General features: G+C 51.2%; 3 protein-coding genes across 4 annotated transcripts; 2 read left to right on the top strand and 1 right to left on the bottom strand.

Moving 5' to 3' along the window:
- The first annotated feature begins 5,172 nt into the window (after positions 1 to 5,172).
- CALR (calreticulin) lies at positions 5,173 to 9,012 on the top strand. Its single transcript, XM_019964044.2, has 9 exons — positions 5,173 to 5,341; positions 5,710 to 5,811; positions 5,972 to 6,175; positions 6,607 to 6,701; positions 6,792 to 7,001; positions 7,084 to 7,197; positions 7,278 to 7,421; positions 8,039 to 8,131; positions 8,221 to 9,012. Exons 1-9 carry the CDS (start codon positions 5,251 to 5,253, stop codon positions 8,419 to 8,421), a joined length of 1,254 nt encoding a protein of 417 aa, XP_019819603.1. The 5' UTR covers positions 5,173 to 5,250; the 3' UTR covers positions 8,422 to 9,012.
- Positions 9,013 to 10,682: 1,670 nt separating this feature from the next.
- Positions 10,683 to 16,771, top strand: RAD23A (RAD23 homolog A, nucleotide excision repair protein). 2 transcript variants are annotated; one of them, XM_019964046.2, is made up of 9 exons: positions 10,683 to 10,863; positions 12,327 to 12,488; positions 12,655 to 12,836; positions 12,976 to 13,031; positions 13,153 to 13,280; positions 13,545 to 13,623; positions 13,747 to 13,877; positions 15,728 to 15,892; positions 15,977 to 16,771. In XM_019964046.2, the coding sequence occupies exons 1-9, from the start codon at positions 10,792 to 10,794 to the stop codon at positions 16,088 to 16,090; spliced, it is 1,089 nt and encodes a 362-aa protein (XP_019819605.2). In that variant the 5' UTR covers positions 10,683 to 10,791; the 3' UTR covers positions 16,091 to 16,771. The 2 variants fall into 2 exon arrangements, with proteins under 2 accessions (XP_019819605.2, XP_019819604.2); XM_019964045.2 differs by having other exon boundaries at positions 13,744 to 13,877.
- Positions 16,772 to 17,276: 505 nt separating this feature from the next.
- GADD45GIP1 (GADD45G interacting protein 1) lies at positions 17,277 to 19,756 on the bottom strand. Its single transcript, XM_019964047.2, has 2 exons — positions 19,374 to 19,756; positions 17,277 to 17,634 (listed from the first exon to the last, which is right to left on the bottom strand). Exons 1-2 carry the CDS (start codon positions 19,721 to 19,723, stop codon positions 17,316 to 17,318), a joined length of 669 nt encoding a protein of 222 aa, XP_019819606.2. The 5' UTR covers positions 19,724 to 19,756; the 3' UTR covers positions 17,277 to 17,315.
- Between the last annotated feature and the right edge of the window lie 1,157 nt (positions 19,757 to 20,913).

The following is a 20,913-nucleotide window of genomic DNA, read 5'->3' as shown; positions in this document are numbered from 1 at the left end:
CCTTGGAGGAATTCTTTCTTACCCCACAGGAGGGCTCTGGGTGGTGGACTCCAGACATAGTCAAACCGCTGATGTAAACTACTTTCAAATTTTCAAAGGGAGACTGGGTAGGGACCAGCCCTATAAAAATCAGAAGACTAGCTATTTTCAAAGTAGCTGCTAACTTGCATGGTCATTCTCACTTGTCCCCAGGCCAGTGCTAAGTGCTTCAGGGGTCTTTATTTCACTTTCCTCCAAACTGTGTGCTGTACATACCGATATAATCTACATTTCACTGATGAAAACTGAAGCTGGGTGATATGCTTTGCGCAAGGGTTCTGCAAGGAATTGGTGGAGATAGTGTCAGAAATCATAAACACTCCAGAGCCTGCCGTCCCTCCCCCACACCACTACTCTGAGAAGATCAATGTCAGGGAAATCATTTGTAGTGCATATCAGCAATTCAAGATACTGGGAATTCCCTGGTGGTCCAGTGGTTAGGGGGTCTGACCTGGTGGCTCAGACAGTAAAAAATCTGTCTGCAATGCAGGAAATCTGGGTTCAATTCCTGGATCAGAAAGAGCCCCTGGAGCAGGAAATGACAACCACTCCAGTATTCTTGCCTGGAGAATTCTATGGACAGGAGCCTGGCGGGGTACAGTCCACATGGTCGCAGAGAGTCAGACCCTACTGAGGGAATACTGGAAATTTCACTTTCCAGTGGTTGATGCTGCTGCTGCTGCTAAGTTGCTTCAGTTGTGTCTGAGTCTGTGTAACCCCATAGACGGCAGCCCACCAGGCTCTGCCGTCCTTGGGATTCTCCAGGCAAGAACACTGGAGTGAGTTGCCATTTCCTTCTCCAATGCATGAAAGTGAAAAGTGAAAGTGAAGTCCCTTAGTTGTGTCCAACTCTTAGTGAACCCATGGACTGCAGCCTACAAGGCTTCTCCATCCATGGGATTTTCCAGGCAAGAGGACTGGAGTGGGTTGCCATTGCCTTTTCCTTTCCAGTGGTTAGAACTCCACAATTAAACTGCAGAATGAATGGGTTTGATCCCTGGTTGGCATGCCTCAGGCCTGGCCAAAACAAAGAAATGTAATTTGAGATACAAATATAATTTTACCCTTTCTAATTGTCGATGTTTAAAACAAAAGGGGTCAGGACTTCCCTGGTAGTCCAGTGGTTAGGAATATTCCACATGCTGAAGAGCAGCTAAATCCTTTGCCCTGCAACTACGAAGCTCATGTGCTCTGGAGCCAGTGTACCACAACTCCGGAGCCAGAGAAGCCACTGCAACAAGAAGCCCAGGTGCTGTAACCAGACAGTAGCCCCTGCTCGTTGAAACCAGAGAAAGCCTGTGTGCCACAAGGTAGACCCAGCACAGCCAAAAATAAATAAAAAATTTTAAATACAAAATTAAAGGGGGTGGTATTAATTTGAGGAATTTATAGAACTTGAGCTGTCTAAACTTTCATTTCATTATTTAATATTAGTGAAATATTTTATTCTTTTTTTTTCATACTGTCTTTAAATTCTGATGTATATTTTACACTTACAGCTCATCTCAGTTAACAGCTACATTTCAAAAGGCAATAGCCACACGTGGCTATAGTCAATAGTGGAGACTACATTAGGCAGCACAAGTAGAGTCTAATCCCAGATCTGCCATTTTTGTCACCCAGCAAAATCACTTCATCTTTCTGTGCCTGTTTCCTCCCTTGGATGGAAATGATATGAGCCCAGGTAACTGAGAATTAGGTACAATAGTACTTAATGTAGTATTTGCTGGGACACACATGTATGCAGTATTTGCTGGTATTGAGTATGAACTCTGAGTCAGGTGCTAGTCTAAGCAGCATGCATTTATTCATTTGTTGTTGTTTAGTGGCTCAGTTGTGTCCGACTTTTTGTGACCACCCCCTCTTCCCCGGCCATGGAGCCCACCCGCCTCCTCTATCAATGGAATTTTCCAGGTAAGAATACTGGACTGGGTTGCCATTTCCTTCTGCAGGAGATCTTCCCATCTCCAGCACTGACAGGTGGATTCTTCACCACTGGGCCACCTGGGAAGCCCTATTTACTCATTCAGCCATCACAATCGTTACTTGAGTCTGGAAAATGGGGTTACTAATATCCCCCGATTCTGGACTTATAGTGAGGTCCCGACAAAAATTCAGAATGCATTCCTCAAAGTCTCGTCTTAGTTTTAAAGCACTTCCCCCACGACTTCCCTGATGGTCCAGTGGTTAAGAATTCTCCTGCCAACTCAATACCAGAAAAACAAATGACCCAATCAAAAACTGGGGAAAAGACCTAAATAGACATTTCTCCAAAGAAGACATACTAACAATCACTTGAAAAGATGCTCAATATCGCTCATTATTAGAGAAATGCAAATCAAAACTATCAAAACTACACAATATCACCTCATAACAGTCAGAATGGTCATCATCAAAAACTCTACAATAAATGCTGGAGAGGATGTGGAAAAAAGGGAATGCTCTGTACTGTTGGTGGGAATGTAAGTAAATTGATACAGCCACAATGGAAGACAGTATGGAGATTCCTTAAAAAATTAGAAATAAAACCACCATATGACCCAGCAATCCCATTCCTAAGGCATATAACCTGAAGAAACGAGGGTTGAAAAAGACACATGTATCCCATTGTTCATTGCAGCATTATTTACAATACTTAGAACATGGAAACAACCGAGATGTCCATCGACAGATGAATGGATAAAGAAGTGGTACATATACCCAATGGAATATTACTCAGCCATATAAAGGAATGCATTTGAGTCAGTTGTGATGAGGTAGATGAACCTAGAACCTATTATACAGAGTGAAGTGAGTCAGAAAGAGAAAAATAAATATCGTATTCTAACACACATATACAGAATATAGAAAAATGGTACTGAAGAATTTATTTACAGGGCAGCAATGGAGAAACAGACATAGAGAATAGACTTATGGACATGGGGAGAGGGGAGGAGAGGGTGAGATGCATGGAAAGAGTAACATGGAAACTTACATTACCACCTTTAATAGATAGCCAACAGGAATTTGCTGTATGGCTTAGGAATTTGATAAAGAGGGACTCTGTATCAACCTAGAGGGGTGGGATGGGGAGGGAGATGGGAGGGAGGTTCAAAAGGGAGGGGATATATGTATACCTATGGCTGATTCATGTTGAGGTTTGACAGACAACAAAATTCTGCAAAGCAATTATCCTTCAATAAAAAAAATAAAAAGAATTTAACTGTCAATGTTGAGGGACTAGGGTTCAACTCCTGGTTTGGGAAGATTCCAATACTGCAGAGTAACTAAGCCCTTGCACCCTAGAGCCCCTGCTCTGCAACAAGAGAAGCCAGCACAAGGAGAAGCCTGCCCACCACAACTAGAGAGTAGCCCCTGCTCACAACTTGAGAAGCCTCCCCCAAGCCCCCGCACACATATGGAGACTCTGTACTGCCCCCCAAAAAAGCATTTTCTCCATTTTTGCTTTTTTAATTCTAGCAAGAGTTCTTTGTCCCTTTCTTCTGTCACGTATCAGGTACGTTTTTTTATATATATATCAAGTAGGTTTTAAGCCTGTTCTGTGCCTCGTGCTATAGGGGACATTGTGGAATGGTCAGGTGAACAGGACAGGCACAGATTCTACTGTCCAGAAGGAAGCACCAAGCCCCTGTGTCCATGACACATGGTGGGTGAGAGGGAAGGTGGGAGGAACGTCAGTGCAAAGCCTAGCATGGTCATCCCAGACTTGGTGGGTGTGGGCTTCATCAGCGAGGAACAATTTGGGTTATACGCCGTACTGTTTGGGGGCAGGAGTAGAACCCCAACTTCTTCAAAACTCGTCATACCTCCCTTTCGAGTCCCCACCACTGGAGGGGAAGAGCCCCCTCCCCACTCTTTTGCCAGAATCCCCCCCTCTCTTCGCCAGTTTATTCCTACTTCCCAAGTCCAGAGCCTATTTGCTCAGTTTGGGAAAGTCCCAGTTCTCCTTCCTCCTTCCTGCAGCCTAGGGGTATGGAGCTGGTGTCAGTCACTGTCTGTCCTGTGCCGGCGGCCTCAGAAGAAGGCTCTAGTTTCAGGGGTCCTGCCCACCTCTCTTGGACCTTATCTTCCTCACCATCTGTCTTTTTTTTTCTCCTCCCCAACGGAACCCCCTGCCCGCTCATATTCAGCCGTTTAATTGCAAAAGCAGGCCGTTTGCGGGAGACCACAAGGCGGCGACCCCTTTCATTTACCGGCTGGGGGGCGGGGATGGGAGGGAGGTAAAGGACAGGCTGCAACGAGAGGAACCACAGCCTATCGTCACATCTTTTGAGCCGTCAGGGTCCTTCCCTCTGTTCCAGAAAATCCCTAAAAGCTTGGAAAGCATTTATGCCGGGCAGCAGCTGGCCGGGGTCGCTCCTCCTGGCCTTTCAAGAGATCCTGTGATTTCAAAGAGGTTGAATGACTTGCCCCAGCTCACACAGAAGCGGTCTGACAGGCTGCCAGGTCACTACGGGGACCGTACGGAGAAGAGAACAGGCACTCTTCCCCCAGGCCTGCACAGCTCCGGCGCTGGAAGGAAGTGAAGCCCCAGGGCTCGGTGCCCTCTGGGGGGCGGGGTGGGGGGGGTAGAAGGGGTGGGGAGGGAGGCGGGGGGGAGGGAGGCGGGTGGAGGACGGGAAGAGGAGTGGGAAGGAAGAGAAAGAGAAGATGGGAATGGTGGGGTTCTCCAAACTCAGAATAGAAAGACGCTAGGAAAACCTTGCCCACTCATCCTTGTAGAAGGGTTGAGCGGAGTCTAGAATGGAGCCGGACCCTAGCTTCACGGAACATCACAGCTCGCGCGTGTTCTTTAAACGCCTAGATTCCGAACGCCGCGCGCAGGGGAGGGCGGGGCTGGGCCGAGGTCTGGTCATATGACCTAGCCTGAGGGGCTCGAGGCCCCCCACTTCACCGGTGGGCGTCCCCCACAACGCGTGGTCGACCTTCATTGGCCAGTGGTGCGGCCAATAGAAATCGGCCATCTGGGAACCCAGCGTTCCGAGGCACAGCCTAACCTGCTGAGCCCAGAAGGGTCCAATGGAAAGGCAGGGCTATGGCCACAGACCAATGATAAAGTGAGGGAGGCGGGCCAAGAGGCCGGACCAGGCTGGTTTGAGAGCGGGCGGGGTATAAAAGGGCACGGCCGGCGGCGGCGTCCGTCCCCACTGCAGAGCTGCTGCCGGACGAGCAACTTAAAGGGCCCGCGCGCCACCGCCCCCTCGGCCCGCCATGCTGCTACCCGTGCCGCTGCTGCTCGGCCTTCTCGGCCTGGCCGCCGCTGATCCCACCGTTTACTTTAAGGAGCAGTTTCTGGACGGAGGTAACGACTAGTCCCGCTCGAGATCGTCCTAACGACGCGGCTGGCCCCCCGGCCCATATCTGCGTGTCGCTTGTAATTACTGCTCAGAGGGCCAACACGGTTTCCTTCAGGGACTGGAGCCGAAGGCGAGCCTTCCTTCGGCGTCCCTGGGGAGCGTGGAGGGAGCAGCGGCTTTCCGAGGCGGGAGTTAGGGTTTGCCCGAAGATCTTCAAAGTCACCAGAGATGTCAAACTAGAGGTTGGGGTGGGGACAGTCTGGGGGGAGGGGGGAGTCTCCTTCCTTGCTCCCAGCAGTTTGTGGTTCCTGGTAGATGTTTGGTGGGGGGTTGATCAGCACCGCCGCGCTTACCTGCCTTTTTGGTCCTCTAGACGGGTGGACCGAGCGCTGGATCGAATCCAAGCACAAACCGGATTTTGGCAAATTCGTTCTCAGTTCCGGCAAGTTCTATGGTGACCAAGAGAAAGATAAAGGTAAGAACTTAGGAGTGGGTGCTCAGATCCAGGAGGACAGAGTTTGGGTATCCCTAGGAGTAGGGCAGGTGGAGGAAGGAGGACTGGCCTGTATTTTACATCCTTAGGGTTCCCCGGGGGGTTGCTGCTGAGCCCTGATCTGACTATAGTCTCTCGGTAGGCCTGCAGACTAGCCAGGATGCCCGGTTCTACGCTCTGTCGGCCAGATTTGAGCCCTTCAGCAACAAGGGTCAGACGCTGGTGGTGCAGTTCACAGTGAAACACGAGCAGAACATCGACTGTGGGGGCGGCTATGTGAAGCTGTTTCCAGCTGGTTTGGATCAGACAGACATGCACGGAGACTCCGAATACAACATAATGTTTGGTGAGGGGACCCCACCCTGGTGCTAATTTTTGGTCACTTAGAGGGAGTTTAAAACCCCGGGAGAGCCCATGAACGGTGGTCTTGAGAGCACAGAAAGCACTTAAATGCTTTAGACATATTTTCGATAGGGAAGGTGAGGGAATAGTTAGGAATGACTTACTGCATTTTGATCATCGACCTAAGACTCGTGCAATTTTACTATATAGGCATTTCCTCGTTCCTAGTTGTGCAAGTGAAGATACTGAGTTCTGGAGCACTGATTTTTTTTTTGAAGTGTCCTCCCCCAGTTCCTTAGAGAGAAGGTCTGAAGTGTGTTTTTTCAGCTTGACAGTCCTGAGTTAAAGAACCAAGTTGTCTTTTTTTAATGGGGTGGGCAGGGGCTTGTAATGGTGGACAGACTGTAGTTGTGACCAGATCTGCTTTTCATCAAGGCCCGGACATCTGTGGCCCTGGCACCAAGAAGGTTCATGTCATCTTCAACTACAAGGGCAAGAATGTGCTGATCAACAAGGATATCCGCTGCAAGGTGTGCCTTGAGGGTGGTGACAAATGGCTGTGAGGGGAGGCTTTGAGCCCAGGCTGGTGGGCGGGGCCACTCATCTTCCATTCTCTTTAGGACGATGAATTCACCCACCTGTACACGCTGATTGTGCGGCCTAATAATACCTATGAGGTGAAGATTGACAACAGCCAGGTGGAGTCAGGCTCCTTGGAGGACGATTGGGATTTCTTGCCACCCAAGAAGATAAAGGATCCTGATGCCGCTAAGCCTGAAGACTGGGACGATCGCGCCAAGATCGATGACCCTACAGACTCCAAGCCTGAGGTTGGTGCTTGGGCAGGGGCTCCCCACCATGGAGAGTGTGGAGGACAGCTGGGCCTACTCTGACTTCCTAATGTATCCTCAGGATTGGGACAAGCCTGAGCACATTCCTGACCCTGATGCTAAGAAACCTGAGGACTGGGATGAAGAGATGGACGGAGAGTGGGAACCACCTGTTATTCAGAACCCAGAGTACAAGGTGAGTCTGGCACTCTGAGGAGGGTGGTGCACAATGGGGAAGGCAATGATCATCGCTCACCCATCGGTTTACTTCTGCAGGGGGAGTGGAAACCCAGGCAGATCGACAACCCAGAGTACAAGGGCATTTGGATCCATCCAGAGATTGACAACCCTGAGTATTCCCCTGACAGCAACATCTATGCCTATGAAAACTTCGCTGTTCTAGGCTTGGATCTTTGGCAGGTGAGACATGGAGGGAAAAGGCGGCTCCCTAGGGGACCTCAGGTGCTCAGGGCAACCCAGGAGAAAAGGGGACAAGGGCGGGCAGACTCCAGAATGGTGCCCCCCCTTTTCTTTTAAGAATTTCCTGGTTTGTCATTACGGGGTTCTTACAGCACCTGCTTTGGCTTGTACTTAATATGTTCCAGGTACTACTTCTAAGTATCTCTGTGGGAACTTACTCACTTAATTGCACCCAACAGCCTAGACAGGCAGGTAGATAACCCCATTAGAACTTAGCTTCACAGGGACCGAATTTTTGTCCTGTTTGCCAGCGTACTTTCTGCATCTGGTATGCTGCTTGGCACATAGAATGTACTAGAAAGATAGTTTGAAGAAGAGAATGAGACCCCATTTTATAGATGAAGATACTGAGGTGCAAAGAGATGAAGTCACCAGCTCAAGATCATATATAGTAAATGGCAGAGCTGAGGTTTGAATCCAGGCAGCCTATTTTTCAACTGCAATGTTAGACTGTAGTATTGTGTAGTGGTTATGTGAGCATGGGCAGGAGACCTTTTCAAGGCCAAGGCCAAGGCCAACAGGTATCCCTTCTGACCACCCATTCTGGCCCTATACAGGTCAAGTCTGGCACCATCTTTGACAACTTCCTCATCACCAACGATGAAGCGTATGCTGAGGAGTTTGGCAACGAGACGTGGGGTGTTACAAAGGTGAAACCAAGGTCCAGCCTGGGTTTGGGGGTGGGAAGGGTTGGCAGGGGAGTCCAGGCCTGAGGGATGTGTGTGTGGTTTGTACACAGGCAGCAGAAAAGCAAATGAAAGACAAGCAGGATGAAGAGCAGAGGCTACATGAGGAGGAGGAGGAGAAGAAAGGCAAGGAGGAGGAAGAGGCAGACAAAGATGATGACGAAGACAAGGATGAGGATGAGGAGGATGAAGATGAGAAGGAAGAGGAGGAGGAAGAAGATGCTGCCGCTGGCCAGGCCAAGGATGAGCTGTAGGGGCCACCTCTGCTTCCAGGGCTGGACTGAGGCCTGAGCGCTCCTGCCGCAGAGCCGGCTGCGCCAAATAATGTCTCTATGAGACTGGAGAACTTTGATTTTTTTCCAGGCGGGTTCCAATTTGGGGTGGATTTTGTTTTTGGCTCCCCCCTCCCCCACTTTTTTTAACTTTTTTTTTTTTTTTTTACTGGCATTTTTGTCTCTGATTCTCTTCAGCCCTCACCCCTGGCCTTCATCTGTCTTGATTGACATCTTTGCTTTCTTCTGTCCCCTTCACTCCAGATCCCTAAGTTCCCTTCCAGCTTGGGGACTCAGGGTGGGATGTGGTGTGGAGGAGAAGCCCCAGGCCCAAAATTCCATCTATTCTTCCTGGATCCCAGAGGGTGGGGTAGGAGAAGAGGGTGGCATCCCCAGCCCCCCAGCACTGAGGAAGAATGGGGCTCTTAAGGCCTTAGCTCTGATCCCTTCCCCTTTCTCCCTGCCCCCAGGACTGGGCCACTTCTGAGTTGGGGCAGCGGGTTCTAGCTCAGCTCATGCTGAGAATGTAAGAACTACAAACAAAATTTCTATTAAATTAAGTTTTGTGTCTTCCTCCTGTGTCTTCTGGGAGAGGTAATTGTTCAGTGAGATTTGTTTTTTAGCCACTAGAATTGTTGGCTGAATGTCCCCATAAGGTTACAGGAGCCCTTGTTTATCTCCAGAACCTCAGGTGAATGAGAAAGAGTAACCATTTCCAGTGTCATTACAAATACACTCCATTTATTAGCTCGTGGAGTCCTTTCATCAAACTGGTGAGTTTTCGTTCTAGTATCAGTTGAGTTTGAAACAGATTTAGGAAGAGGTGGGTTTTGAACCCACACCTTAGCCATCAATTCATGTGAACTCTTTCACATTGAACCGCATACACATCTCTTGCTGGTGAAGGAGCAAGACTACACAGATATTAGCTTTAAACACATTTTTTGACTACTAGCCAGTGTTAAAAGCTACTAATTCCTTTTATAGTCAAAGAAATAGATTCAGAGATGTTATCTACCCCAGTAGCCTTAAGTGGCCAAGTCAGGGTTTGAACCTCTTGAAGGGAAAGAGGTGGCCCCAAGGGAGGGAGTGAAAGTGTCAGAAGAGCCTGTGGGCCTGTAGGTTGGCATAGGCCCACTTTGTTGCGCCCCACAAGGCTGCCATTAATGTCCAGTGGGTGGTTGGGAACTGATGTCTCTTAACTGCAGGAGAAGGAAGAAAGAATTCCTCACCCCTGTCTGACCTAGGCTTGTGAAAGCTTACTAGCACAGGATATGCTGTGAAGGGAGAAGCTACAGGACCTGGTAATAGTTGGGTAAGGAGTGAGGTGGCAGGCCACCGCCTGGTGTTTTCTCAGATGTGAATGGTAAGAAGAGCTGGTTAGGTGGCAGATAATGGTCCGTTCAGGATGGGAGTAGGGTGGAAAGTTCACCCACTAAATGGAAGACAAGTACATCACCTCCATCCTGTCTGCCAAAGCACCTTCAGCTTTGGCTAACCAACCCTTCACTCCTTGTTCCATGGGTAGGACTCCTTCCGAGTGTCTTGGGGCCTAGCCCCACCCTTCTGGGAGGCCTCCAGAATTGGCATATCCGGGGAAAGTTAAGGAGAGAATTTTGTGTTCAGTGTAGGGAAATCTTCCTCAAGTACTATGGAGTACTTGATGGAGTCAGATGGAGATAGTTGGGTGAACAAAGTGATCAGGGGAGGGGCAGCAGAGAGGGAGATCCAGAAGCTGTTAAGATTCATTCCAAAAATCCAGCTCTTCCGTTAGGGATTAATGAGGCCACAGAATGGCATTGTGTCCCCACGTCCGTGGTCGATTTCCGTGTTTAACTGTTGGTGACCTTTCAAGTATACTTTATAGTTCTTTCAGGGCTTGATAGGCTTCCTGTCAGGTGGCCAGACCAGAGTAAGGCTCATTTGGAACGAGCAAAAAGACATTAAGATTTTGTGGAAGAAATGAAAATTTAGCAAGTACATTGCTTGTTAAACATCAACAAACTCATAGGCGTGAAACTGGGGGTCTCGGAGCCATTTTGTGGCCTATGACGTCACCGCTAACGGGCATGGCGTCACTCGCAGGAAGCCACTTCATGGTAGAGCAAGAAGTCCCCCTCCCCTCTCACGGAATAGAATTTAGTCTGCGCATGCTTTACTCGAGGCCGCGCTCGTGCGCATGCTCGCGATGGCTAAGGGGGCGCGCTCATGTCACGTGTTGTGGTGGTCGGAGCGCGCACTGCCTGCCCCGGAAGCTGTCGGCGTGCGGCGCGGCTGGGCGCTAAGATGGCGGCGGCGTGAGTTGCATGTCGTGTGAGGATTCCGGGGCCGCTGTGTCGCTCGGGTCCCACCATGGCCGTCACGATCACGCTCAAAACACTGCAGCAGCAGACCTTCAAGATCCGCATGGAGCCTGATGAGACGGTGCGAGCCAGGCCGGAGCTCCGGAGCGGGAGCGACGGGTGCAGCGGGTGGGGTGGGGGCGGGGAGGCCGGGATCCCGACGACAGAGGCGGGGAAGACGGCGCAGGGTCGCGCCCTGCCCATTCTCCCTACGGGCCTGACTTTCCCAGATATCCTGATGGTCCCTGGCTCTGCCCCTGGTGGCTCGGGCGGCGCTCTTGGGTCGATCTCGAGGCGAGGCCCCACCTCCGGGGCGCCCGCCAGGTCCCGGCTCCAATGTCAGCGCCCTCGCGGGGCGCGGGATCCGCAGGCTCAGATTGCCGGCCGGGCAGCTTTCTCTGGAATGGGTCCTCCGAGTTCCCACTTTTGTAGGCTTTGCCTCGGGACCTTGGTGGCCAAATCTGGGAGTAGTGATCAGGAGATGCCGGGTGATGACAGCAACTATGATGATAATAAACGGTCTGAGTTTCAGTGGTCCGTGTTTGTTTTTCACCAGTCGCTGAGCGTTTTCATGATGTTTTACTAACTTTGCAAAGTAGGCTTGTCATCTGGGCACTCTTGCGTGTCCTCACTTAACAGATGTGGAAACTTTGAGCTTGAAGAACTTTGCTATAGTCGCAAATGCATACAGCAAGGCGTGGCGGAGCTGATTTCAATTCGGATTTGCCTCAAGTCTCTAGAGCCCACGGTCTAAAGATGATGCTGTGCTTTTGGCCGGAAAGAGACTTTGGACCTAAAAAACGTATATTTCGCACTTTTTGCACAATTTCCCCCATGAGGGAGATACTGAAGTTCATTTTTTGTAAAAAGGAAACAAACTCAGATTTTTTTGACCAACCCAGCTGTTTGGGAAAGTTAGGTAATGTCTGTGCCTCTATTTTTCTCAAATATAAAAAAAGGATATGGAACTTGCTTCCTGGTGCAGTGGTTGATACTGCACTTTCAGTGCAGGGGGCCTGGGTTCAATCCTTGGTCAGGGAACTAGATCCCATATGCCAAAACTAAGATCCTATGCAGCCAAATAAATAGCTTTTAAAAAATACAAAATGAGGCTCACGGTACCTATTCCACTCAGTTGTTACAAGGCTTTAAAGCTGTGACGTATACATTTATAATAGCACTATCAACTTAGGATTCTCTCAGTAAACACCACTGTCAGCAACCTTAGGTCTCCCCTTTATTTTGAATTGCATTTCATCGTGTTTACATCATTTGAAATACGTATTAGTTTTTTTATTCTCCCATGTGAGTGTTCTCTATGAAAACAGGGACATGTGTTGAGTCTTTGTGCTCTGTCACCTGTACCTAAAACTTCACCTGACACATATTCAGTGTTCAGTAAATATATCGTTGAATGGAAAATGGTCTACTATGCTTGATTATAAAGCTTAGCTATTCAGCCATCAGGGCCTGCAGCCTGCCCCCAAACTACCAGGGAAGAGAGAATCTGGGAAGTTTGCAATGATCATCTACCCCTTCCTCCAGGTGAAGGTGCTAAAGGAGAAAATAGAAGCTGAGAAGGGTCGTGATGCTTTCCCCGTGGCCGGACAGAAACTCATCTATGCTGGCAAGATCCTGAGTGACGATGTCCCCATCAGGGACTATCGCATTGACGAGAAGAACTTCGTGGTTGTCATGGTGACCAAGGTGGGTGATGTCTGCTGGTTGGGAGGGTGGGTGGATTGGCTGGGGAGCTGGCAAACAGCCTGTGCCCAAGAGAGATTAGCCATGAACAGGGTGGGGCGGAGCTGTGGAGGGATGTCGGGGCTAGATAGGGGTACTGATGCCTGCTCCCTTTTTCTGGGTGTCACAGGCCAAAACCAGCCCAGGCACCTCAGTACCCTCAGAGGCCTCACCCACTGCCACCCCGGAGTCTTCCACATCCTTCCCGTCAGCCCCTGCCTCAGGCATGTCCCACCCCCCACCTACTGCCAGAGAAGACAAAAGCCCATCGGAGGAATCTGCCCCCACGACGTCCCCGGAGTCTGTGTCAGGGTAAGGCAAGGAGCCGCAGCCCCAGTTTGGGCCCTGTCTTCCCTGCCCCTTTCAGCGCCCACGGTCATGGTTCCACACACCTGGGGGGAGGGCAAGCCTCCAGAAGCCAGGGTCCGATTTCTCTCTCTTGAATTTGCAGCTCTGTTCCCTCTTCAGGTAGCGGCGGGCGAGAGGAAGACGCAGCCTCCACGCTAGGTGGGTGGGTGGTCCCCCAGTTGAAAATGGCTGGATGCCCCAGGGGCATCCTGTGGGCATGGGAGGGCCGGGAAGCTGCCCTTCCTTCTTGGTGACCCAGCCTTTGTTGCTCCCTCCACAGTGACGGGCTCTGAGTATGAGACAATGCTGACGGAGATCATGTCCATGGGCTACGAGCGAGAGCGAGTTGTGGCTGCCCTGAGAGCCAGCTACAACAACCCCCACCGAGCTGTGGAATATCTACTCACGGTGAGGTGGGGCTGCTGCCTCCCGGGGAGTTCTCAAGGGAGCATGCGGACTTCAGTGCTCTGAAGGGTAGTCAGAATCTGTCCCCCAAAACGTTTGGGTTAGCGTTCTAGCCAGGAAAGAACTCCTGCAGGAGCCGGGAGGAGAGCAGTGGGGTGGGCCTGGGAGGGCAGAGCGGAGGCCTCCTGTGTCTCCCGCCAGGGCTGAGTATGCAGGAGGGGCGGCAGTGGGCAGTCTGTGCTTGGAACTTAAAAGGACGCCTGACAGGGAATTCCTGGGAGCCCCGAGCCAGAACACGGTTCTGTCCAGGAGAGCCAAGTTTCAGAGCAGCCATCCACAGAAGCAGGTAAGTGATTGGGAGGTGTGCGCATGGGGTGCCTGCTGTTGCGGCACCTGACTCATCCCACCCACCCCGTACTTCTGGGAGCCCAGGGTGGTGTCTGACCACACCCCTTCCCCCTGCCAGCAGGAGAGAACCCCTTGGAATTTCTGCGAGACCAGCCTCAGTTCCAGAACATGCGGCAGGTGATTCAGCAGAACCCTGCGCTGCTGCCAGCCCTGCTCCAGCAGCTGGGCCAGGAGAACCCCCAGCTCTTACAGGTACAGGCCTGGGGGCAGAGGGAGTTGTGCAGGCCCCATCTCCCCTACCTGTGGGTACCACAGTCCCCAGAGAGAGAGAGCCCAGCCCAGCATGGTGGGTAGGGGAGTCTCAGCTTGGAAGGCACTACTGACACGATAGTCTCCTGCTGTTCCCTGTGACTTGATGGCCTCCGTGGTTTCACCTGATGCTCCAGCCACCTGTGAGGTGTAGGTGCTGTTGTCACACTCCCGCAGAGGAAGGCGCCAGAGGTTTGGAGCAGCCTGGCAACTGGTGGAGTATGTCTGCCGCCAGCCTCTGGGGCCTGCACTCTGACTTGGCTCCACATTTAGCTGTTGCTTCATAAACACCCCTAGGGTTGTGGGACTGCTGTGCCCTGGTTGGTTCTGAGACCACTGAGCTCAGCAAAGCTCCATCCTGCCCTTGAAGGTTCCGAGGCAGAGGAGCAGTGACCCCTGAGTGTGACAGGGTCCTCTGGGTTCTCTGTGAAGCCTGCCTTTCCTGATTCAGGCATCTGCTGCTTCTACCCCAGACGTTTCAGTCTCCTGTCCTGCCTCCTGCTCCCCTCCTCCAGGTGCTGGAGGGCCCGAGCTGCACATCTTCATTCTTTATCTGCTGTCAATCCTGGGGCCTTTAATTTCTGTGTGTGTGTGTGAGTCACTCAGTTATGTCTGACTTTGCAGTCCTATGGACTGTAGCCCGCCAGCCTCCTCCGTCCATGGAATTCTCAGCAAGAATACTGGAGTGGGTTACCATGCCCTTCTCCAGGGGATCTTCCCGATCCAGGGATTGAACCTGGGTTTCCTGTATTGCAGGCAGATTGTTTACTATCTGAGCCACCAGGGAACCCCCTCCCTGCCTTAAATTTGTATGATCAGCCTGGACCCTCTGGATGCCATGTTCTCCATGACTGACTGGGTGCCTCCCTGAAAATGCTTTCTACATATCCAAGACCAGAGCAGATTCTCCCAGCCTTCCCTAACCCTGCCAGGACCAACCTGGGCTTGCTGGAGCCCCAGGCACCTGGGGGCCTGCTGGGGCTGTTTGCTCTGTCCTGCATAACACTCAGCCCAGCCCTGCACTCCACCTCTGTGGCTGCCACCTCATCTTCTACTGGGTCCCCAGGCGGCCACTATCCAGGCCTCTGCTTCTGCACTTTTCCTGTGGTTATTCTCCACCAGAATCCAGATTCCTGAAAAAGTGCTTTTTCTTTTGATGTGGAAATTGTCAAATGTACATAAAAATAGGGGCATATCAAAACCCCCCAGATGTGCAACACCCAGATGAATTCATCTTTTTAAAAAGTACACAGATGTCTTTTCCTAGTTGATTCTCACCACTGTGGTGTCCCGTTATGCTAGAAGGCACTAGAAGAAAGCGGTTTAGACCTTGCCTCCCTCTCTGATCTCATCTTTTGCTTCCTCCTTTCCTTTCTTGTTTATAGTTTTGCCATATGGATTTTTTTGTTTATGGAGTTTTCCAAATATACTCCCATCCCTGGGCCTTTACACTTGCTGTTGGCTCTATGTGGAAGGAAACTTCTCCATCCTATGGATCACAGGCCCCTCCCTCCTGGCTTAAAGTGTCTTTCCCAGACCAAGGTCTACTCTGATGTATGGCAGGGTCAGTATTTACATTGTAAATAATAGCCAATTTATTTGCGTGTGTAAAGCTTATCTCCCCATCCTGGACATTAGGTCCTCTAGGACAGGGCCCGTGTCCACCACTGTGTGGCTGGCCAGAGTAGGTGCCCTGTAAATGTTTGCTGAGTGAGTGCAAAGGGCTGTGATAGGGACCTGGGGGAGCGGGGACAAAGGCCGTGGGTCACCCTTCCCTCCTCTGTCTCCCACAGCAAATCAGCCGGCATCAGGAGCAGTTCATCCAGATGTTGAATGAGCCCCCCGGGGAGCTGGTGGACATCTCAGACGTGGAGGGCGAGGTGGGCGCCATAGGTGAGGAGGCCCCGCAGATGAACTACATCCAGGTGACACCACAGGAGAAAGAAGCTATAGAGAGGGTAAGAGGCCTGTCCAAGAGGGTTGTGACCTCGTGGGTGGGCAGGGCCCTCACCTCTTGCTTATACCTGCCCGTCTTCCCACAGTTGAAGGCCCTGGGCTTCCCAGAGAGCCTGGTGATCCAGGCCTACTTCGCTTGTGAAAAAAACGAGAACTTGGCTGCCAACTTCCTCCTGAGTCAGAACTTTGATGACGAGTGATGCTGGGAGGCCAGGCTGCCCACCGCCCCCTCCTCCCCACCCTCCCATCCCCTCTCCACAAAAGTTTTATAAAAGAAAAAAATATATATATATATTCATGTTTATTTAAGAAGTGGAAAAAAAAAATCAAAAACTAAAAAAAAGAAACTCCGACCCAACTTCCCACTCTCCTAAAGTGGTCCCTCATTCCCATCTTGGCCTGAAAAGACCTGGGCCAGACAGCTGTCCCCGTCTCCCCATCCCCCACCCCAGCCCAGCCTGCTCTAAGGAGCTGGCAGAACTGGAGGTGACAGATGGGCCCCTCTTGGCCTGTGTCCCAGCTCCCTGCAGCCAGATGGAGAGGCGGCTGCTTGCTTCCCCACCCCCCCAGAGAGCCCCCGAGACCTCCCCCGCCCTCTTCCAGGGTGAGGGGAAGCTGGAGCTCCAAACTTTTGATCCTCCGTTGGAGTGTCTCACATCTTTCCATCTGGGGTGAATGCTCAAGAGGCCCAAGGACTCCTCTGTGGTCTGGCCTAGGCTTCCATCCTGCATCCCTTTGCTGGCGGGGGCAAGGTCTGGTTTGTCCTGCTTGGGGAAGGGGAAACATCAGAGTTGCTCTGGAGTTTGAGGCTAGTCCCCCACCCCAGAAGAGAACTGTTGTCTCTGATAAAGGTTTTGAAGTGAATAAAGTTTTAAAAGCCAGTCCTGTGGTTCATCCCTACTGGGGCTTCCCACTCCAGCTGGTCTGGGTCTAGGGGCTAGTTGGGCACAGGAGATGGGGGAATGCCATGAAAGGGGCAGAGGGGTCTGTCTGCTTCTGCAGATTGTGGCTCCTAGTGTACCCCGCCCCCACCACCAAGCTGTGTTATTCCCAGGCAGTGGGCCCCAGCCTTGGAAGGGCTGCTGCTCTGTCCACCCCCCCATCATCACCACAGTCTGTTTTGGCTACACTTCCCCCCTGGTAATTGGCTAATTACTGGAGATTAATGTTGGTAAACAGAAGCCTTCTTCTCCTCTGCCATCTGCTCCTCCATTATTTCCCCATTGTGCCCCGCCCCCTTTTCCCCCTGAAGCCCGAGTTGGTCAGCATGGTCTTGAGTCCCCTGAGTGAGCAGAGCCAGGGAAGGGTGGGGGATTCCCTGGCTCCAGGTGTTGGAGAAGGAACCAATGTGCCCAGGGAGGGGTGTGATAAGAGAGGACATAGCTCTTCAGGGGTGAGGCAAGTTTTATTGGGAAAGAACCCAGCTCAGGAGTCGGGTGTTTCAGAGTCTGCTGGATCCTGGGCCGAAGTAGCGGCCATCGCAGCAGCTCGTGCCTCCTTCTTCTTTCTTTGTTTCTCCTCCTTGAGGCGCTTGCGATGCTGCTTCTCCAAGTCCTGCAGCAGCTCCTGGAAGCGGGCACTCCTCGGGTCCACGTGGTATCCCAGGCGCTCCTGGGCCTCCGCCTGCAGCCGGGCCCTCCGCTCCTTGTCTGCTTGCGCCTTCTCCCTGCGTGCCTGCTGCTGCCGCCGCCAGTTCTCAATCATCTGTGGCATCTTGGCCATGCACTCTTCAATGAGCTGTTCCCTGCCGGTGAAGGAGGGTGGTTGGTGAGGGCAGCCCCACCCAGCCAGAGCAGTGCCCATCCACCCACCTCCCACCCCCAAGCCTTTGCCCACATCCTGCCTCTTCCAGCTCCCCTATATTTCAAGATGAAAGATTGGGAAGGCTTATGGTGGTCATTAAAACTGTCAAGAAAAGTCCTTGACAAGTGAAGCAAGAGGCAGGAGAGAGGAACTAGTGTGAAAGTGACAGTGTTAGTCACTCAGTTGTGTCTGACTCTCTGAGACTCCATGGACTATAGCTGCCAGCTCCTCTGTCCATGGAATTCTCCAGGCAAGAATGCTGGAGTGAGTAACTATTTTCTTCTCCAGGGGATCTTCCCAACCCAGGGATCAAACCCCGGTCTCCTGCATTGCAGATTCTTTACCATCTGAACCGCCAAGGAAATAAATATGTATTTAACCTTGAGCAAGCCCCAGTCACTCTAGGAGCAGACCCCAAGTCAACCCAGCATTTCCCTGAGCTGTCTCCTGAGCCATCCAAGTGCCACGTGTTATTCCCATAGCACATTCCTTCATCCTACAGACATCAATGAGTACCCACTCTATGCCAGGCCCACTTCTAGATACAGGAGTGGAGGCAAGAAATGAATCGGACCTTTCCCTCCAATAGGTGGTAGGTGTGAGTCACTGTTCCATTTTAAGGATTAGCAACATGAAACTGAAAGCCCCATGGTAGGGTCAGCCAGCTGGGATAACTGGGTTTATTTGACATAGGTTCACATCCCAGCTCTGTTCGTTCACTGGGCGACTGGACACGTGACTTCACCCTCCTTGGCCTCAGTTTCCTATCTCTCAAATAAGGGTGATTCCCTCTTCCTCTTAGAGCTGCTGTGAGGACAAGAACAGTAAACACCAGGAACACACTCGCCTGCCTTCGCTGCCCCCTCTCTTCAGTAAGTGGCACAATCAATATCTTCGCTTTTGCTTCCATTCTTCCCTCTAAGTCCTTCAGACCTGCCTCCCAAGTCCGATCTGTACCCTTGATCCCATGCTCCATTACCTCTCATACCTCCCCAGCCACACTAATGTCCAGGCTGTTTCTTAAAGCACATACCTACCTCAGGGCGTTTGCACCAGCTGTTCCCTTTACCAAGAACATTCTCCCTAAGATCTTTACATAGCTACCGCTGATCATTCATCTCTCTCTTAAGTTGCTCAGTCATGTCCAACTCTTTGTGACTCCATGGACTATACAGTCCATGGAATTCTCCAGGCCTGAATATGGGAGTGGGTAGCCTTTCCCTTCTCCAGGGGATCTTCCCAACCCAGGGACCGAACCTAGGTCTCCCGCATTGCAGGTGGCTTCTTTACCAGCTGAGCCACAAGGGAAGCCCAACAGGTCTCTGCTTAAACATTTTAAATGTCAAGTTTTCGGAGAAGCCTGAGGCCTACCAGGGCGAAGTCACCCTCAGGCCTGCAGGCTCCACCCAATTTTATCTTCCTAATGACTCTGGGTCACCATTTGAAATTCATTTTGTTCCCCACTATGCCCTCAGCACCCGGGACATGGCCTTGCTCAGAGTAGGCGCTATGTAAAGATTTGTTGACCGATGACTAAATGAACTTAGCCAGAAGTCTTTTCGCATCTAGGTGAGCGTGCACGTAAATACTGCATGCAAACCGCCCGATGGAGTAAGCACTGTTGATGAACAGTTCACCGTCGGCCCGCAGTCCCGCTCCCGCCCGACTGCACGCACGCACCTGGCTTGTCGCTTCTGCTCTTCGGCCAGCTGCTGCACCCGCAGCGATTCCTGCATGACCGCCAGGCTCGGGTACCATTCTCGCTCCTCAGCCTCCAGCTCGAGCAGCTGTTCCCGCGACGGCCACAGAGAACCGGGGTCAACACCGGAGGCGGCGCCATGCCGCGCGAACTGCTTAGCTGCGTAGCGCGGCCCCAGCTGCCAGCGCGGGGTCAGTGGGTCATCCGGGTCGGGCCACCAGGGCTCCCGTGAGCGGCGCGGAGGCGGCGGCGCTCGGTAGCCGCGGGAGCCCGGGCCCAGGGTGGTCACCCACCCGAGCAGGCTGCGAGTCTGCCGCACGGGCGCAGCCATCTTGGCCGTGCGAGGTCCTCGCGAGCAGGCCGGGCTGGCCAAGGCGCTGCCTGCGCGTGAGGTCCGCTGGGGGCCGGGAGGAGGCATTCCCTGGCCGCCTCAGTTCTGCGCAGGGAGAAGAGGGGGTAGTCTTATTTTTTACACATCTTCAAGTATAATTATAAAATTTCCTGTAGCAGTTAATTTATTAAAATCGTATTTAAATTTTTCTTAGTTTTTTGTTCATATTTAAAATTTAATTTTATGTTAAAAATAGCATTTATTTTAAATATTAACATTTAAATGTTTTAAATTTAAACGATCATTTAAATATTTATTTAAAACACTGAAATATTTTCGTTTTAAGTTAAATCTACGTATTATTTTATATTTTAACTTTTAAATCTATGCAACATATTTAATTTTTTTGAATCCAGGCAAGAATATTGGAGTGGATTGCCATTTCCCCCTCCAGGGGATGGATCTTCCTGACCAGGGATCGAACCAGTGTCTTCTACGTCTCATGCGTTACAGGAGGATTCTTTACCCGCTGAACCAAGGGGAAAGCAACCCGTGGCTATTTTCTAGGGCCATGGGCTTCTGTAGTTGCCGCACGCTGGCTCGGTACTTGTGGCACAGGGATTCAGTTGCCCTTCAGCGTGTGGAATCTTCGGGACCAGGGAACAAACCGTGTCCCATGTCGGCAGACGATTTCTTAAACACAGCACCACTACTGAAGTCCTAAATATTTAAATTTTATATAAATACTTATTTAAACATTGTTCATGGGAGAAGGCAATGGCACCCCACTCCAGTACTGTTGCCCGGAAAATCCCATGGATGGAGGAGCCTGGTAGGCTGCAGTCCATGGGGTCGCACAGAGTAGGACACGACTGAAGCGACTTGGCAGCAAACATTGTTCATAACATTAACTATTCATATTATGCTTTTTCATTTGATTTTAATATATTTATTTAAATTTTAATTTTGAATAATTACTTAAAACTTTCCTTAACATTTATTTAAATGTTTACATTTTGTGGGCCTTCCCTGGTGGCTCAGATGGTAAACAATCTGCCTGCAATGCAGGAGACCTGGGTTTGATCCCTGGGTGGGGAAGATACCCTGGAGAGGAGAATGGCTACCCATTCTAGTATTATTCTTGCCTGGAGAATTCCATGGACAGAGGAGCCTGGTGGGCTACAGTCTAT

This window comes from Bos indicus, chromosome 7 (assembly GCF_029378745.1).
Source record: "Bos indicus isolate NIAB-ARS_2022 breed Sahiwal x Tharparkar chromosome 7, NIAB-ARS_B.indTharparkar_mat_pri_1.0, whole genome shotgun sequence".
Classification (NCBI taxonomy): domain Eukaryota; kingdom Metazoa; phylum Chordata; class Mammalia; order Artiodactyla; family Bovidae; genus Bos; species Bos indicus.
Note: the sequence above shows the minus strand (reverse complement) of the source record. Positions and strands in the feature narration are given on the sequence as shown.

Coding starts and splice junctions, on each gene's coding strand:
- CALR (XM_019964044.2), top strand. CDS start 5,251: ATGCTGCTACCCGTGCCGCTGCTGCTCGGCCTTCTCGGCCTGGCCGCC. Junction 6,176..6,606: donor CGAATACAACATAATGTTTG/GTGAGGGGACCC, acceptor CTTTTCATCAAG/GCCCGGACATCTGTGGCCCT. Junction 8,132..8,220: donor AGACGTGGGGTGTTACAAAG/GTGAAACCAAGG, acceptor GTTTGTACACAG/GCAGCAGAAAAGCAAATGAA.
- RAD23A (XM_019964045.2), top strand. CDS start 10,792: ATGGCCGTCACGATCACGCTCAAAACACTGCAGCAGCAGACCTTCAAG. Junction 10,864..12,326: donor GCATGGAGCCTGATGAGACG/GTGCGAGCCAGG, acceptor CCCTTCCTCCAG/GTGAAGGTGCTAAAGGAGAA. Junction 12,489..12,654: donor TGGTTGTCATGGTGACCAAG/GTGGGTGATGTC, acceptor TGGGTGTCACAG/GCCAAAACCAGCCCAGGCAC.
- GADD45GIP1 (XM_019964047.2), bottom strand. CDS start 19,723: ATGGCTGCGCCCGTGCGGCAGACTCGCAGCCTGCTCGGGTGGGTGACC. Junction 17,635..19,373: donor GAGCAGAAGCGACAAGCCAG/GTGCGTGCGTGC, acceptor CTTCACCGGCAG/GGAACAGCTCATTGAAGAGT.